Genomic DNA, 19,507 nt, shown 5'->3' on the forward strand with positions numbered 1-19,507 from the left:
TTTTTGTAAATGTTATTATATGTCATATACCTCATATACAACATCTCATTTTCTATGAAAATTTTCTGTTACATCATGTAAGCATATGGATATTTGCAGTAAATAATTTGATGATAATAATGCTTTGCATTTATTTAATATTGTATTTTATAAGTACTTTCATATATATACTTTAAGTATTAATAAATTGTCCCAATTCTGAGAGTTAGACTATATTGTTCCATGTTACCTTAAATGATTTAGGGCATATTACTGAATCTCTCTTGCCATTATTTTCATTTTTCCCAGAATAAAAATTACAGATTATAGTTTAAATTGTGCTATAAAGTTGTATGAATTCTGTGTCAGATTTGATCTCCACATTTTCTTCTTGATATTTAAGTGGTCTACTCTATGGGAAATTTAATGTCCAAAATATGTCCATTACGATTTGTTCTCATTTCCTAATTAAGTCTCAGAACAGGTCTCAAACTTCCTTAGAAGCAGCTTTAGTTCATGTATCCTGAGCTCCACATGCATGTTCTTATACAGACAGCAAGGTCCCAGGAATTACCAAACCAACTTGCACTCCCCAGAAGTTTCCTTAACATGGAGTGGACTCTACAGGAAAAGCCCAGCAACTTGTAGGATTTCCGTAGGCATCAGACTCCCGGTGTACCAGGTTAACAGATGTCTCTGCGCCATCTCCAACACTGATCTGTACCCAAGGGCCTCTGAAGTCAACGCAAGATGGCAGGAAGTGACTTCTTGGTCCTAAACTTCTCTCCTGATAGCTGTAATTTCAGAAAAATTTAGTTACTGGTTACATATATATAACCATCCATAAGATGCTAGGTCTCTTATATGTGGTCATTTTTCATTCTTTTCAATCCCAGAAAAGTAATTACTTTCGGGATATTAATAATCTCACTGAATGGATTATCTACACAGCAAGCATCATTTTTGTGCTGCCCTTGTTTGCTAACATACCAGCTTTTATGCAGTGGCAATGTGGAGCGATTGCTGTATTCTTCTACTGGATTAACTTCTTGTTGTATCTTCAAAGGTAAAACCAACTTGAATGATTTCTATATTCTTTAGGCATTTTTAATATCAAGAGAAAAACTATTATAAGTGGCTTCCTTTTCCAGTTGTTTTAAAATGTGAAGGTATTTGTTATATCCTATTAAGGAAAGATGTGGGGTGGTTCTTGAGTTCAGAGTGTAGACCAGGGTTTCCCAACTTTGGCACTATTGAAATTTGGGGCTAGATAATTCTTTTTATTGTGTGGGGGGACCGTCTTGTGTATTTTAAAATGTTTAACTGCCTTCCTGGCTTTTACCCACTAGATACCAGTAGCATACATACCATCCCAGTTGTAACAACCAAAAATGTATCCAGACATTGCCAAATGTCTCCTGGGTGCCAAATGAGCCCAGGTCAAGACCAACTGGTCTAGATAAACCTAGATTAAATCTAGGAAGTAAGCAGGAATAAAAGTGTTGGCTGTTCTTCTTTTACCTGATACTATTTTGTAAGCATCTACTTTGTGTTAAAATACTCAAAATGAACTCATAGGTATAAAAGAAAAAAATAAGCCCAGAGAATCTAATTCTAGAGAGGGAAAAAAGGCTGAGTTCCTCTACCTCTGACAATTGCTAATGTTGAGTTAAATGTTATTTCACGTAATCTTTACGATAACAGGAGACAAATGTTATTACTCGAAAGGAAGCTGAAGCACTGAGTTAAGTAACTTTCCCAAGATTTTAGCTTGTCACTCAAGAGACAGGTATTTAACCAAAGTCTTTCTTACTCCAGGGATCATTCTTTTCCCACTGTACTATCTGTATTGCTGTGTCATAAGCACAGTGACACAAAGGTGAGCCTGGCCTCTCAGAGAGGACCTGGTATGTGGGAAGGGCAGCTACCCAGAAGTCATGAGGATTCAAGACAGGTTCATTATCGGTGGCGAGTTACCTGTGTACTTAACTGGAGTCTCTTTCAGCTTTAGAATCTTACGGTTTCCTCCTTTTAACAAGTTGTCTTTGCCAAAGGAAAAGTACAAGTTAGTGGCCAGATGACACACTCATTGTCTACCCAAACATTTCACAGTGTAGGGTGCTGGGGGGACAAAAGGAAATCAAAGGAGGTCGTGAGGATGGGTGAATGTAAATTATGTGTTATGTGCCCTGCAATAGATGCCTGCAGGAACATGAGCTCATTTCATCAATCTCTTCTTGATGCTTCGCACAATTCATCTCTCTGATATCTGTATTAAGCATTTGGTAGCGTCTTCTTTGATATTGGAAAGCTATGATTTTTCGTTCCTACTTTGGCTGAAGTAATGTCCAGTGGTCAAGTGATAAAATGATTAAAAATAGACATTAACAAGAAGAGGGAAAAGAAGTAATTTGATAAAGAGCTTGAAAATAAGACTTGATTTTTCATGAATTCTCATGTCTTCTTTTTTAAAATAATTGGCCTCAGTTATCTCATCTGTGAAATCCAGTACCTGATTTAATGCATGATAATTATTGTCACTGAATGAAATACACTTTGACTACAAAAGTGAGTAATTACTTTAAATTTATTTTTATTTTCCTAGATTTGAAACTTGTGGAATTTTCATTGTTATGTTGGAGGTAATTTTAAAAACTCTGTTTAGATCTACAGTTGTATTTGTCTTCCTTTTTGTGGCTTTTGGACTCAGCTTTTATGTCCTCTTGAATATGCAGGTAAGGCACTCGCATCAGTAATTGATTTCATCACTGTGAATATTAGAAATATATATTTATACTTAAATCTCAATAGCCTAGAAAATTAATAATCATACAACAGTATTTGAATACTTTAGTTTTTTTAATCTGATGTATCTTTCAAATGATTTTTATTGCAGAAAAAAACTATAATCTTACTAAATGACTTTTTCCATTGTCAAAAAGTTTATGTAGAATACACAATGATTTGTTATTTGTGTAGAAAAGAGCTTTTATGACTTTGCCACAGTTTATTAATATTTCATATCACTGTATTTCAGTAGCTACATGCCTATGACTTTTAAAAAGTATTCTTAATATAATTTTTATCATTTTACTCTCCAGGAAACATTTTTTCATTACATACATTTCGCATTTCACTTTTACCTTCCCATCTGTTTTCAGGACACCTTCAGCACTCCGTGGCTAGCCATAATCCAGACCTTCAGCATGATGCTGGGAGACATCAGTTACCGGGATGCCTTCCTAGAACCATTTTTGAGAAACGAATTGACATATCCATTTCTGTCCTTTGTGCACCTTATTATCTTCACGCTCCTTGTCCCAATTGTCCTCGTGAATTTACTTGTAAGTAATTTTTCTCTGTAGTTCCTGTTGATCATTTGGCACATTTGATAATGATAATTATTCTTAACTTCCTTAATATCCCTCCACTGTGGGATGGGGAAGGGGTTACTACAAAATCCATTCATTCAGCATTCACTTGGTGTCTGGGGAATATCAGGCACCTCAAGAGGCTCAGGAGATGCAGCGATGCATTCACTTGGCAAATACTTACCAAAAGTCTACCAAATGCCAGGCACTGTTGCAGGTCCTGGGAAACAGTGGTGAACAAAACAGACCAGTACTCGGTCATGGGGGTGATAAATGCTATGAAGAACTAGGATTGGGGAGGGGGTCAGAGGCTAGGCAGAGACCTTTATGGACGGTAGATTGTCTCTATACTCAAATTTATTGTTGACCAGAGATCCAGGTAAGGAAGAGTCTCTCATGTAGAGGGCGTCTGCAGCATTCAGATGCCACTTCTAACCCAAAGTCTAGACACCCTCAGCAGACACGAGAGTGCCCTTCCCCATGGAAGGCTCTAGAGAGTCTGCTTGAGCCATGAGCTTGTTGGCCAATGCAGGCAGAAGTGTATCCCATTGCAGGTCTATGGGGAGCCCTTATTGACTTTATGGTGCCTGGTTTTCCCTTATCCATTTCAGCATACACGCACGCATTTAACACACTTATCTCTGAGTCTGACCCTGTACCAGAATCTGTGGTAGGCAGTGTTTCTGGAAAGAAGAAAATAATACAGACTCCTAGGTGTTTTTATCTATTTATCTGATATAGCTCCCGAGTTTTATTTTGGTGACCTAGAAAAACAAAGGATGGCACTAGGAATAATAGAGGAGGACATAGAGCCCACATTCTTCTTTTATAATTGCTTACGTTTTGGAAGATAACTATCCAGAGGAGAGTGTGGCTTAGCAGCACTACAGGTTGGCGCCATGCTGAGGATCCACATGCACAGCACCCACCAGGCATCTCTACCTGCATGTCCTGGAGCAAAATCAAACCCAACAGAGCCAAGACTGGCATTATCTTCCCTTGGAAATCTGCTACTGCCTCTCAGTACCATCTCCTATTTGCATCGTTGGCAGATATTCTCAACTCCACCCTCCCCCCTTTTTCCTTCGTTCTTTCGATAATTATTTGCCTCTTACATCTATTTCCAGTTGGCTTCACCTCATGGCTCCTCCTCTACATTGCTGCAGTAGCCTGAAGGGTATCTCTGTCTTGTCTCACTTCTCTGTGCAATTCTTCCTACAAATCATCACCACAATGATGTTCTGATAATAAAAAGCTGCGTCTATTAGTGGCTCTTTTAAAGTTTTTATCTGTGACTCTTAAAAGGGTTGCATCCAGTCTAAACCCATCAGCACCCCAGGCAAGGGTCCCTGCAATCTGGATCTCATCCAACTCCCCACTGTTCCCAGGACCCATCCAGAAATGCACATTCCTTCCATGTGCCACGCTTTCTTTCATGCCTCCTGGACTCCGCACAGTCTGTTCCTTTTGCCTGGAAAAACCTCCCACCATGGGTTAACTCCACGATGGGTTTAACTCTTTCTAAGTTTTCAAAACTCAGCTCAAGAATCATCTCTTCTGGGAAGCCTTCCTTTACGAATCCCCACCGCTATTACCTTAGTCTAAATTGGGTGCCCTTTCCTTGTATTGTTATAGTTTTGAAGACACAAATCAGAGAAAGATAATAATAATGAAACCTACTTCCTAGGTTATTGTCAAGATTAAATGAGCTAATGACGGTGCTTGGCACGTGATAAGCATTCAATAAATGTTATATACTATTCAGAGTTAATTGATCTTTTCTGTGGCTCATAAGCCGAGATAGCTTCAGAGCCCAGGAAATATCTTAAATGTGTGAAGCAGCAGGTGTGAGATGATTAGTTGGGATGGGGGCTGCTGTAAATTGGTGAGAACGCCCATCTAAGTAAGGGCTTGCAAATTAAAAACCAAACAACGTTATCCTGCCCAGTAAAACCTATTTGCTGATTATATATCGTTCTCAGTGCTAGTTTATAAGCCCTAGGATACACTCTCCCACTGTTCAATCATTCAGTGAATATTTTGCATGCCTACTATGTGCCCTGCTCTTTGCTAAGCACTGGGCATCCAGTGGGTGACCTTGACAGAGAAAGAGCCCTTCTCTCATGGAGTTGATTCATCTTTGAGTGCCTTGAGAGCAGGCACTGGGTTTTCCTCTCTGATGCAGTGTGCTGAATGCTAGCTCAGCATAGGCAGGGACTAAAAGTGCCTCAAAAATAAATGAAAGGGTGAGTGGAATGAGCTAATTTCATTAGATTGAGTAGAACTCGGCTAATAGTTTCCCCTCACCCGATTCTTTCTAGCCATGGATATCTAGATGGGTTTTTCACCAGAGCCTCTCTCGCCCCTAAAGTGTACCTTTTTCTGCTGAACATATGTAAGATATAAAATCTCTCAATCCTTAGTTTAATGTTTTAACTTTTCCATGTTGTCAAATCACTCTTACCTCTACCTTAGTTGCTAAACTCTTGGAGTTTCCAACCATGTAGTGTGGCATTTGACATCATTTGACAATAGCATTTGACATCAGATCACCCCTGTCCTCTCCAAAAATAATGTATTTTTATTATAAATTAAAATGAATTTCAGATTAATTTGTGTGTCTTAAGTTTTCATGATAACACTTAAGATTACTGGACCCCAATGTGGCCATCACTGTTGCAAAGGTATAGAGGCTTTGCAGTTTTCTACAAGGTACATTAGCAAAGCATTGTGCAGCCATTACTAGTGAGTAGATTGCATGCCCACTCTCCCACTTCAGCCAGAGAGACCTTGCTATGGTTTGAACGTTTATGTCTCTTCCAAAATGTGTATACAGAAACCTCATTCCCAAAGAGATGGTATCAGAAGGTAGGCCCTTTGGGAGGTGATTAAGCCATGAAGGCAGAGTCCTCATGAATGGGATTAGCACCTTTATGAGAGGAAGTATAAGGGAGCTGTTACCCCCTTTTGACCTTCTCCCATGTGAGAACACATACAAGCCACCATCTATGAGTGCCCTTGTCAGATATCAAATCTGCTGGTACCTTGATTTTGGACTTCCGAGCCTCCAGAACCATGAGCAATAGATTTATGCCATTTATAAATTACCGTGTGTAAGTTATTTTATTATAGCAGCTTAGATGGACTAAGACAGACCTTAAGTGCATTTTTAGGTGGGCCATTATAGCTGTAGTGATTAAATTTTGTGCCATACTTCAGATTGGTTTGGCAGTTGGCGACATCGCTGAGGTCCAGAAACATGCATCACTGAAGAGAATCGCTATGCAGGCAAGTACAGATGCTCTTCAACTTATGATGAGTTGTGTCCTGATAAATCCATTGTAAGTTGAAAATATTGTTAAGTTGAAAACTTACTAAAATTAATATCATTATAATTATTTGTATATAAGAATGGCTGATTTTCTGAGAACACAGTTATTTAATACGGATGTTTTCTCAATCCTGAGGAACAACATCCTGTTTGCATGTTCTCTCGTATCCTGCTATGATCAAAGATGGTGAAGAAAATGTCCTAGAACAATCACAGTAGAGAAATTGAGAAATTGCCTGAGGCTCTTTTTTATGTCAACATGTGGCTAACCAGGTAGCTGGACCAAGAACCTCCCTGGGGTGAGGTATTCAGTCTTGTCACAGACCAGCTGTTCAAAGGAACTCCTGATATTTGGGGTAGGGAATTACAGGGTCCCCATGGCATGTTTGATATGGAAGTTTTAACGACATCCATGAGGTTTTGTTCTCTTGGGACATCTCTCATTTTTCTAGACAATTTGATGTAAAATTTGCTAGAGTCAAAGGTTTCTGAATAGGTCCTTGGCTATTGAATCTTGCAAGGTGGTTTCCTGGCATATAACACAAAGTTATTTCTTTGCTCTTAACTGTATTGTCTTTAAATTTCAAGTTTGATTGGGAATATTTGATGCTTCAAGAATATCTGATGATCAGTTGAATATATGCATTCAGAAACTTCAGTCTGTTCCATAAAAAGAAAAATCCATGCAAAGATACAACTTTCTCTTCACTCTTGTCTCCTCTTCATTTTTTTTTTTTTGGTCTCAGGTCACAATTGTTTCTTTCCTGTTATACATTCATCTACACATTAGCATTTATTTGTTCAAAAACAGTGTTGCAGTACATGGTATGTGCAAAATGCAGTACAACTTGGCTTGAGAACCCAGAGAAAATAAATGGATGTGGTTCCTGATTTTACCGAGTAAAATCTGCCTGCTTAGCACCCGAACTAAACACTCAGAGAATGAGATATCAAAAATCAACATGGAGACTTTGCTTTCTGAATCAGTCCACACTTTTCTTTTCTGTAATAGTGTACTTTGCTTTCAAAAACTTCTCTGCTTTTGCTCATAAAAAAAAAATCAACTTAGAACTATTCCTAAACTCTGATCTGTGACTGAGCTGTGTATTATATAGAGAGCTTGGAACATTTAGGGAACAAAAACATATTAATTAAATTGTTATCAGGTACAGAAAAAAATGCAAAAATAATTCAGGTTATGCTACATGGAAGGTGTGGGCTAAGTCCGTGTTGAAAGATGGCTGGGACTTAAAAGGGCCTGAGACTGTCCAGGAAGAGGGACCCCACAGGAGCAAAGGGACAAAGCACGACTAGGGGAAGTGGCTAAGGTGCTGTCACGAGGCCATCTTGCCTAGAAGGATGGTTCGTTTTAGAGAGCGATAAGGTGACCCCAGATGATGGAGGGTTTTATTGAAAAACAGCAAAGAAAGACCGTAGCTTTGAAAGAAAGGGCAATAAATGATGAAGTGCTTCGGGTTACTTTGTTAATGAGTGGAGAGTTATTATCAGCTCTCATAAAATGAAAATGGTATTTAAGATGATCTGCTATAATCTTGGTTTAGTGGGGAAAGACTGGAGGAAGGAAGCTCTAATGGCAGGTTATTACTATAACAAGGGTGGAGTTTAGGACTCCAGGCAGGTGGTAAGGAGAGTGCTGTATAAACCTCTCAGCAGGGATGTCAGCAGTCCCTCATAACTGTCCTGAAAACTCTTTAAAATACCAGGGAAAATAAATTAAAAATAATAATATAAGCAACAACACCAGATAAAATGTCTTGGGGAAGCCCACACAACTACAATGTCAGTGTGGTTGAGTTGAAAGCATGATCCTCTGATCCTGTATTGTATTCACTTTGCTCCCTGAAACCGAACAGCACAAAGCCTAGTACCCCCATGTTACCTGTTCCCTGTTTTGGATCGAGAACAGCATCTACTAGAAAACCAGGACATCATTCTCCCGTTTCCCCTGAGTTGTTTCTTAAGCAACTGTCTGCATCCATTCTGAAACCTGTGTCTGAGCCCACAACAGAACTGGGAGCAAAAAGGGTTGAGTCACTTATTTTACAGGGTCATTTAGTCCTCTCACAGAATGGTCTTGAGCACATGTGGTGACAGAGAGGTCCCTGTGATAGCACGTGCTGGGAGATGTTTCAGTACAGGAACTTTTAGTTCCTTGGGGCAGGAGTTGTGAGTATTTTGAGGGGCTGAGAGCTGTTTGGGGTACATTGGCATGGCCACTTTCCAGCACAGTGCTGGCAGCTGCAGACACCCCATAAACATTTATAGCCTCACTGCAAATTAGGAAATGAAATTCACAGAGTACATCTTGCCCTTCAGCATGGAAACCCCACCAGTCAGAGGAGGTAAAGATGCTACCATAGGCCTGTAGAGCCATGCCCAGTGGGTCCCACTGAACCCACATTGGACTTGGAGCTCTGCTTGTCAGCCTCTGCCAGGACCATATCTGAGAGAGGTAATCTGGCAGCTCCTATGTAGATCGTGAACAGGTTAAGCTACACCATGCACTTTATCTGTTGGCAAACGCTGGGCTTGGATAAATCTTTCCAATCAAGTTTGAATAAGTGAGTAATAACACGTGACCTCAAAAATATACATGTGGCAAGGGGAAAGGAATATTACCGTAAAGACCCAAGGGAAAAATAAAATCTTGGAAATTATTATAGAAAATCAAAGAGAACAACTAACTGATGTTGCTAATAAAATACAAGAAAATGTAGCTTTTCTTGAAACTGGAACTAATATACAGTATGTTAAATAGTTGTAAGTGCTATAAAAATAGCAAGGAAGCCAGTCAGGGAGAGTGTCATGTGGGGGTGGGGCGATGGGGGTACAATTTTAAGCAGTGTGATCAGGAAAGTTCTTACCTTCTCACCATTTGTGACTATAAATCGTGTAAATGCTCTTGTATTGAAAAGCATATGGTCTTATATTAGAAAGCAAATCTCACTACATGGTAATTATAATAAACATATCTAAACGACAGACACACACAAAAGAGTCCCAGATAAATCTGGCAAACACAAACAAAAAAGTAGAAAATATGAAAAATTAAATGTAAACTCAAGGTAAAAACATTAAATGAGATAAAATATTATATCCCAAAAAAATAGAAATTATATTCAACATAGGTCATGGATAAACCAAGTTGCACCTGACAGCACAGCATGAAAAATGTCTAAAAGCCTCTTAGGCATGCTAGTTCTAGTTCTTTCACTGCTTACCTTTGTCTTCCCCCCGTTACGCACTCCTTCCTGTCTCCTACCCTAGGTATATGTGCATATACATTCATATACATATGTAAATTATATGTATATATTCATACCATGCACACTTCCAAGTTGTGCACATTTCGTAGTAGTGTAACACCCCAAGAGTATGACTATCTTTTTCTCCTTTATATCTCCAGTGTTACTCACAGTCCCTGAACAATAAACACCTGCTGGCTTAAATTGAATTCCTTCTTTAAACATCTTGCCCCTGGACTGCCGAGCGATCACTGCCCTTGTTTTGTCAGTGGGTGAGATGAAAGGCAGGGGCCAGTGACTATGAGCTAGGAGCTAAGGACACCTGGCCAGCCCACCTGCTGTGCAGAAGTCAGGATGTAGGAATCAGTTCTCATCCTGCTGAACTAATGATGGCTTCTGTGCAGCACAAGAATTCCAGATACTAATTAATGATTCTATCAATAAATCCAAAATGCACTTTAGGTGGAACTTCATACCGGCTTGGAGAAGAAGCTGCCACTCTGGTTCCTACGCAAAGTGGATCAGAAATCCACCATTGTCTATCCCAACAAACCCAGATCTACTGGGAGGTTATTTGTAAGTACACATAACAAATACCATCAATAAGGTGCTACTGCTTGACTTCATTCATTGTGTTATCCCTAAGGGGGCCCTTTTGCAGACTTTGAGTCTGCTCTGCCTGTGGGAAAAAAATATTTGTGATTTTTTGTTTGTTTGTTTTTTTAAAGGACATGAATAAGTGATAGGCAGGAAGAGGGAGGCATTTGCTTTCCTCTTCCAGGGGGCTCATCCATAGCATCTGTGTTAAATGCAAGCCACAGCCTTGTGAGAACAGACGGGCGGCAGACCAGCCATAGCCTTTCAGTATCTTTTCTTATAGTGCAGGGACTGCATTTGTTTTTCTTAGTCACATGTCACTTACATTTATGAGTAGATATAGGTATATATATCTGTATGTCTAAGGGTATAGCTAGAACACACATGTACATACACACACAGGGCGTGGCCACTATAGAAAATACACAGAGCCATCAAAGACTAAGCAAGGCCATTGCATTATAGTGGAAAAGGAACCACAGGAAGAGTCAGAAGTCCTGGTGCGAATCCTCACCATGCCTGGGCTTCCCCCATGTCTGTCATTATTTTTCATGAGTTCTTTGCAGGTTAATTTTCCCTTATGTAGTCATAAAATGATAAAATTGACCTAAGTGTCAGTCTAGGCTTTATCCTAACTCCACCTTGTCTCTGTGTCCGATTGCACTAATACTACCTGAACACGGAGTGCTCGGCAGTTGATTTCTCTATCCTAGAGCTCAGCCTTGAGTTCCAGGCCCCTATACCCAGCTGCCTACTTGACATCTCTACTTGTATGTCTTGAAAGTGCCTCAAAGCCAGCATGTTTGAGATCAGTCTTCACTGCTCCCATGTCCCACCCTCTGCTCACACCCCCTACTGAAAAATAGTGAAGAAGTCCTAGTCCTTCTCCAAAGTTCCTTGTTGCAACCGATGCCAGCACCATTCATTTGCCTATGCAAGCCAGCCACCTAGGAGGCACACGTGGCATGTCCCCTCCCTCTCCTTGTCCCCTCAAGACAGTCAAGCCCCAGGCTCGAGTCCATTTGACTGGGTGGCCTGTGCAAGTAGCCTCATCTCTTGCCTGAACTCCTAGAATCACCTCATTCTTGGTCATTTCACCTCACCCCTGGGCTCTCCCCTGTGGTTTTGAACATAGTAAATTAAAACAAAATTTATTAAAATAACAATTCAGAAGTTTCTCCCTGTGAAATTTTGTTGCATGGTTCAATTGTGTTGAATAATGGTGCAGAGCAGCTTGAGAGAATTAACAACTAATTTTGTATGTAATACCACCTCCCATGATGGGCATTTTTCATGATAATTTATAAAATGATTCAGTGAAGGCCCTTCCTGAACAACGCCATGCCCCATTTTACTCCTTCTGTTTTATTTGTACATTTTAATGTTTCTCATACATTTTTAATGTATTCATACATTTTTAATGTTAATGCTGTATTTTAATGTATGACTTAATTTTATAGCTCTTTACATATATGTTTCTCATGGAAAACTGTGGGTTCTTTGAGGGCCACAGTTGTGCCTTGTGAATATTTGTGCTAGTGAGCCTGGTTGAATTTTGGCACATACTCAAGAAATAACTTCTGAATTTAATTCAATTTGAGTAATTATTTTGTTTTATCCCACAGAATTTATTTTGTTATCTGTTTTTCAACCAAGAAAAAAGACAAGAAATGCCAAATGCCGATACATCTTTGGAAATGGAAATATTGAAACAGAAATACCGGTATGTATTTTTCCTTCCATCTGTATTTGAGAAATTTAAAACTCTTAAATAATACATAGTATAAGGTGATATTGTATATTGGTGTTTACTTATTTTATATATTAAGCCAAGTTTTATTGACTGATGTAGCTAGTGTATTGAGAGTCATGAGACATTTTTCAGATCCAAAAGCTTATTTGCCACTACTCAGCAATCAGTTTGCCTTCCAATAATAAGTGAATGAAAATTTAAATGCTGGTTTCCTTTCTCTTGTGAGCAGTATTGTAAACTGCATGCTTCATGAGCCATCTGAGTTCATAGAGCAAAGCTCTGAAAGCTTTACAGGATCCCTGGAGTAACTATGTCATTGACATAGTTAAGCCTGTGGGCTTTAGGGTTAGTTTACTTGAGTTTAAACCCCTATTTGACTAGGTACTTACTAACTCTGTTACCCTGGACAAGCTGCTTAACCTTTCCGTATAGTAGTCTCTTGTTTGTAGATGGGGGGAAAAAAATAAACTTAGCCTTTAACAGTGTAACTTTGGAAAATCACTTAAACTTCAAAAATAAGTGTTCCCCGGAAGGATTATGACTACCACAAGGCTGTAATGTGAGCACAAATAAGCTGATGTAGAACACTTCTAGCACCTACGCCTGCCTGCACTCAGAAGGGCTAAAAGAGGAATTGAAAGGATATTCACGAAGTGTGTCTGTTTTTTTAGGCTGAAGGATCTCACTGTTCTTCTGGAAAAACAGCATGAGCTCATTAAACTCATCATTCAGAAAATGGAGATCATCTCTGAGGCAGAGGATGAAGATAACCATTGTTCTTTTCAAGACAAGTTTAAGAAAGAGCAGCTGGAACAAAGGAATAGCAAATGGAATTGTGTGTTGAGAGCAGTAAAGGCAAAAACACACCAGCCCTAGCACTAGTTACCAACAGCTTTCATGGGGCTTCCGATGGCGGGGGCGGGGAGGGGGGCTGCATGACCTGCTGGGTCTAATTTCCAATTCGAAAAGAATGAGAAAGAAACAGAAATCTGATTGATTTCACTACATGTGAAATTGTGGTTCCTCAATTCTATATAAAAGTTTAAACCATCTTTTTCTCTCTTTTTCATATTTTCTGCCAATTACTATGTATTGGGAATATCCTTGCAGACATATTCAAGTTGGAGTTTAATGAGAGGTAACCTCATTATTTGAATGGGTAGAAAACTAGTTTGCTAGGACACACATTTTTAATGATAAGGAGTAATAAAACGCAACTATTAAGCTAGAATGCAAATGTCAGTACTGAATTCCTGCTTGATAATGGTATAATCTGTTATACCTTAGAAAAATCGTCTCAAGTGTTAGTAATACCTTAGATGACAGTCCCAAGTATTGAGTTCTACCAGTTGGAAAGCTTCTTTGTGTTGGAAGAACCTGTGGGTGGCACCCTTTGTGCTTGTCTGTCCCTGCAATGATGAATAGCACCGTCCTTTTTGCTGCTTTCAACACACCTGGTGTCACTGTAAGCCATATAGTTAGAGACCAAATTAGTAGACCTTATGATATGCATGAATTTTACTATAGATAATGTATTTGTTTGCCAATGATCATAATAAATGTAACACCTGTATAGTATTCCTCAGTCATTGTGTGACCCTTTTTGTTGCATTTAATTTTTTGAGATTTGCAAAAATGCCTCCATCACATATTTCCTTTGTTCTTTTGATGTCTAGGGCAAAGTATGAATTAATTACAGCCTCATCATTGATCTTTTCAAGGTCCTTCTCTTGCTTTATTTCCCCTTTTCTCCTGATTCCCATGTTTATTCCCTCACCGCCCTGGGAGACATCACTCTAATGAATGTGACTTTGGCTGTGTGTGTGTCCTTGTGTTTTGCTGAACAGGGTTATTTTGAGTGTGTTTTTATTTACATAGATTTTATTATGCTATGGCTCTTATTTCTGTTTTTTTTTTTTTACTTATTTTTTATACTTCTTATTTCTGTTTCCTATTTATTTCCACTGGACATTATGTTTACAAGACAGTTATGTTACCATATGTGCATCTAATGCCTGTTACAGCTGCTTACTCTTTGATCGTGTGTACCCACCACACTGGATTTATCTATTCTAGAGCTAGTCTATAGCCATACCACCCTGAATGTACCCAGTCTCATCTGATCTTGGAAGCTAAGCAGGGTCAGGCCTGGTTAGTACTTGGATGGGACATGGACAGCTTGGTGGTCGCTGCCTTCTTGCTATCACACACTTTCTCAAACATGCATTCATACATACCAGCAGAGTGCTGAGCGATAATATATAATATCACAAAAGCAGACATTTTTTTTTCCAAATATATATATTTTATTATACCACAGACAACCCCCTGGTTGACCATGGATCCCTTATGGCAAAAAGATATAAAAGTCGAAAGATACTGGCACATTACTAGAGTCCCACTCAATAATTAATAATTAGTCCAGTCAATCATCTTATCATTTGAACATGTATCACAGAGTCAGGCCTCTCAAGTTTGCAGGGTTTCATTCTATTTTGTCAGATTTAACAAGCAAGAGTGGTCTCAGCGATATATGAGTTGGCATCTGGTATAATTGAGCTAAAAAGCAGACATTTTTACATTTGTGGTCCAACAGAGCACATGGCCTAGAGACAATGTTGTATGTTCCTTAATACAAAGGAGATCTTTGTTCTTTATATTCCTTGAAACAGAAAAGCTGGAAATTCATGATACAGGAGCAATTACCAAGAATCTCCTGATCTTAAAAAAAAATGGTTATTTTTTGTCTTCACACTTCTCAAACTTTGTATAGATTTCTAGTCAACATTTACTGAGCCCCAAGCGTGTGTGAAGCACCGTACCACATCTGCTGAGCGGAATATTGAAATAAATGGATCGTCTTACATCACCTCAGCAGCTGGTGAGCTCCCAAGAAGCTTACAGTTGGATGAGTCAACTTTACTTCCTGCAGTCCTCTCCTCTTACTGCAAACACTGCATTCTCCTGCTTCGCCGCTGTCTTCCTGACTGCTTCTTCCCTCTTCCCCGTCTAGCCTCTCTTTCCTGCCAGCCAGCTCCTTGTGGACATTCCTGAGATCTGTGCTTGTCCCTTCCCTTTTCAGCCTCATCATCTTCATATCTGCACTTACATATGCAGCTGACAAACTGATACAAACTCCCTGCCCTTTCTTCTAAAGGTCCAGTCCAATATTTCCGTATTTCTTCAAATTAAATAGATATAAATCTGAATTTGGTGGAGGGGGGCAAATCAACTTACTCCTGATTTCCCATTTTTCATCAATGGCACCAGTATTCTCTCGACTCCTAGACTTGAAAGAATATACTATTCATATGTTGAGTTCATCTTCCTAAACTAGAGCTCTAAGCCTTCACATCCATATTATATTAAAAGCTTTAAAGGTTTTCTTTTTCTTCAAAATCGACCTCATCTTCTTAACCTATCTACTGAATCTAAATTAGCCTTATCTTCCAGTATTCTGCACTTTGCCCAAACCAGAAGACCTCTGTTTTATCAAAACACTTCATGGTTTCCCATCTACCTATCTCCAGCTACACTCTCCTCCACCCAGAGTGTCCTCTTTTCAACTCTTTTAACGTTCAGTTTCAAGGCACCTCCACTTTGAAGTCCTCTCCTAATCCTGCCAACTGATTATGCCTCCTGCCTACCCTGAACTGGCGTGCATTGTGTTTCTCTCTGGTACTGCCGCCTCTACGGTCACCGTGACTTGCCACTCCCGTCTCCCCAACTGGGGGTACACTCCCTGAGGCTCACGGTTCACTGTCACCGTCGGTCTCAAGTGATACAAAGAATTGCACCCTGTTTTATCTTTTTCATCCTGTGTAGCTCCTGGCACAGTGCCTTACACATAACAGATGCTCAACTATACATACACACAAATAATAAAAATCAGTGAAAATAATATCATAGGCCTGAAAGATAATGCAAGAAAAGTCACTGAAACACCACTTTTCTGCCTTTTTGTTCCCACTGCTTCAATCTGGGTGGTTGTTGTTTTTACGATTTTTAACTAGGTTTAAAAATATGGCATGAGCAGAAGAAAGGGTTTGTACTTGACAAGAAGACAACTCGTGCCTTAATACTGACTCTAATTCCTATTTGTTGAGTGACTCTGAAAATGTTTCCTCCTGTCTATAATGGTGGTAACAGAATATATTTCTGGCCAGGCATGGTGGCTCACACCTGTAACCCCAAGCACTTCGGGAGGATTGCTTGAGCCCAGGAGTTCAAAGCTGCCTACCCATAGTGAGCTATGATTGTGCCACTGCACTGCAGCCTGGGTGACAGAGAAAGATCCCATCTCAAAAAACAAAACAAAACAACAACAAAAAAAAACATAGAATATATTCCTTATGGTGTTAGTAGGATTGGACAATTTCATGTATGCAGAGTACCTACCTCAATAAATGCTATTGCAATGTGTTTAAGAAAAATGATTCACCTGAGATTAAGGGGGTATAAAACACTGGAATTTTTATATCACACCAATTACTCATGGACTTTCCTTGAACAAGAATTAATTGGCAGGCTGATATAGGCTGAAGCTCCAGGTACTTTTGGATCCCATTATGCGCACTACAATAAAAACCTCACATTTAGAGAAAACTTTGATTAAAATAAATATTTTAGCACTTTTTAATCTTTATTTTTGCCTTAGACTCAAATCACCAAACATCACAGGTTCTGTGAATTAATGAAACCAGTAAGCCAAACTGTAGTCATCATCAAGGATTCAAAGTCCCTTGCACTGCAGCAGTGGCAGCTGATCACTGGGCAACTTGACGACTCAGGTGGTTGGCTGGTTGCCTCTCAAATGCTGAGTGTGGTATAGAAACCAGGAAACTCTTGGAGAGTTGTAATATTGAACTGTAAAAATGTGTGCACTCATCACCATCCTGTACCACTTTGAAAACTTTCCCAAGTATTAATGTGCTAAGAAATATTTATTTGTTCATCCAAATTTAAATAAGATGGAAAATGTATTAAAACAAATTGTCTTTATACTCACAAGAGTAGAACCCAGTTCTGCCTCTAAACCCAGCAGTTATGGCATCACAGTCTAGTGGTCAGCTCTGCCATTCCTTCTTAGTTTGTAGAGCATGGACTCCTTCTCTTCCAAATCACTGTAGACTTAACACTTGGTGTGCAAGATCTGACAGTATGTTTTACCATCCTACAATTGCTATGCTGCTACATCATGCCTTGAAATGGATTCAAACCATGCTGGTAAAGGATACTGTCAGTAAATGACTGGCCAGAAGATCAGAAATCTTGAAAGTTTCCATCAATTAATGAATGACAGTCCACAGAACATCATCAAACCTTTGAAATATGCAACATGTTAATTTCATAATATGAAATATATTCCCTATGCAGCATTCCAATTTTTCAAAGTTTTATGTTTTTGAAGTGATTTCAATGTATAATTTTTAAACTATGAAGAAATTTCAATGAGAGCTAAAGCTAAATTCTGTTAAAACATTTTGAGCTATGTTTGATGCTTCTATTTTAAGTCTTAGCATTTATAATGAGAATCATCAAAATGTGGTGATTTCTTTGTTATTAACAATAACACCATGAGACCTTCACTGATGTTCTTTGCAAGTGAAGATTCAGCAAGCAGACTGTCTCTGAAAAGCTATATTGCTGCTTTGAGTTCTAAGATGAAAACTCAGTTACCATAAGCAAGTTTGAAATCAGAGCCAAAAATGCCACATTGCTTAAAGTAGTCATTCTGTTCTTTATTTTTTTATCGTTAAGGTTGTTTAACTTGAAAAGCATGCTAATAGAGCCAAAATGTAGGGTGGGCCTTTCAGGTTAGGCACAGCTTTGCTGCTTGTGTAAAGCGTTTCCTAAGATTCAAGTCCGTGCTCACTTGGAAAAGACAAGTGGGAAAACAATCAGGATGGGGTGTCGCGATTAAACCATTTAGAACGGCAGTTGCAAGAATAAGTATAATTTTTGATGTTTTTATTTATTGTTACTATTTGCTTTCAAATAAATATTTTGGGAAAACATTATAATAGAAAAAATATTATATGTATACACATAAAGTATCAGAAAACAGTAATTAGCTGCAGAATTTAAGCCTACAAGGATGTATACATACATTTTTATGTTCTGAAAAATAACATTCCAGGAAATATTTACAAGTGAGTGTACTGAGAATTACTATTGAAGATAACATTTGAAATGTAAAAATCTGGTTTAAACAGTACATTTTAAATGACAGGGTATACCTTGTAATGTTAGTTACACGAATCAGATGGGTAAATAGCAAACTAGGACTATACACTTGAGATGTGCTAATATACGGAATTTTATGTGAATTATTTTAAAATTCTGATTAAGACAAGGATCAGATGCTTTCAAATTAAAAGAGGGTATCACTGATAAAAAAAAAATAACCACTTAGTCACTAAGCAACTATCATAACCTTCAGTGGAGAAGATTTAAGGCAACACAAACAAAAATATGCCTCCAAGCTTAACCTTATGTGTAAGTGTTCTCAGGAGTCAGCTCTAGACAGAGGTTTCAATTTTGTGCCGCTAACACCTGTGACCCACGGAATTCCCAGCTGGATTTAGCGTGTCTGCACTGTACTTTTGAAACAAGTTAGAAAAAGGCAAGCTCCCTGTTCTTCTGTTGCCATGTGTGTATATTTCGGCTATTTCAGGACATAAGGTAATGGGAAAAAAAAACCCACCTTTTGTTTCATTTTTCATCATAATGAGGGACACCATTTGACACGTGGGACAACTGCTCTAGATAAGTGAGACTAAAGCAATAAAACACAGGGCTGAAACGTGAAAAGAAGAATGTTTTCCAAGGTCTTATTGGGCACCAGATAGTTGTTTTACGGTATTTCGAAATTTATTTTTAACTGGCCATGCCCAAACCCAAACTTTGGAATAAGAGACACCTATGAATATTTACTAATCAACAAATGTTACAAGAGATCAGGGAGGCAGTAGCATGAATGTGTGATGACACAGGATACGTGGGGAGATGTTTATGGGAAAATGACTAAGCCATTCATAAATTATCACTGCTTACATTTCAAAGACCAAGCCAGTCGCTTTGTAACTATAGATTATACCTTCAGTATTGATCACTGACAACTATTTAAAAAGTCAAACTATTTGCATTCATAGTTATGGAGGTGAACAGGGATGGCAAACACACTAAATTATTCATTTTTCTTAGCGAA

The 19,507-nt window shown here is 38.8% G+C and overlaps 1 protein-coding gene across 1 annotated transcript in view; it reads left to right on the forward strand.

Moving 5' to 3' along the window:
• Window positions 1-13,173, forward strand: part of TRPA1 (transient receptor potential cation channel, subfamily A, member 1) — a 47,994-nt gene extending 34,821 nt beyond the window's left edge. The window contains exons 20-26 of the mRNA XM_012663106.1: window positions 876-1,045; window positions 2,585-2,714; window positions 3,141-3,323; window positions 6,570-6,638; window positions 10,410-10,523; window positions 12,170-12,267; window positions 12,969-13,173. Coding sequence (XP_012518560.1) covers window positions 876-1,045; window positions 2,585-2,714; window positions 3,141-3,323; window positions 6,570-6,638; window positions 10,410-10,523; window positions 12,170-12,267; window positions 12,969-13,173 — 969 coding nt within the window. The remainder of the gene's footprint in view (window positions 1-875; window positions 1,046-2,584; window positions 2,715-3,140; window positions 3,324-6,569; window positions 6,639-10,409; window positions 10,524-12,169; window positions 12,268-12,968) is intronic.
• Window positions 13,174-19,507: the final 6,334 nt, after the last annotated feature.

The sequence above is a fragment of the Propithecus coquereli genome, unplaced genomic scaffold (genome assembly GCF_000956105.1).
Source record: "Propithecus coquereli isolate 6110/MARCELLA unplaced genomic scaffold, Pcoq_1.0 Scaffold8, whole genome shotgun sequence".
Classification (NCBI taxonomy): Eukaryota; Metazoa; Chordata; class Mammalia; order Primates; family Indriidae; genus Propithecus; species Propithecus coquereli.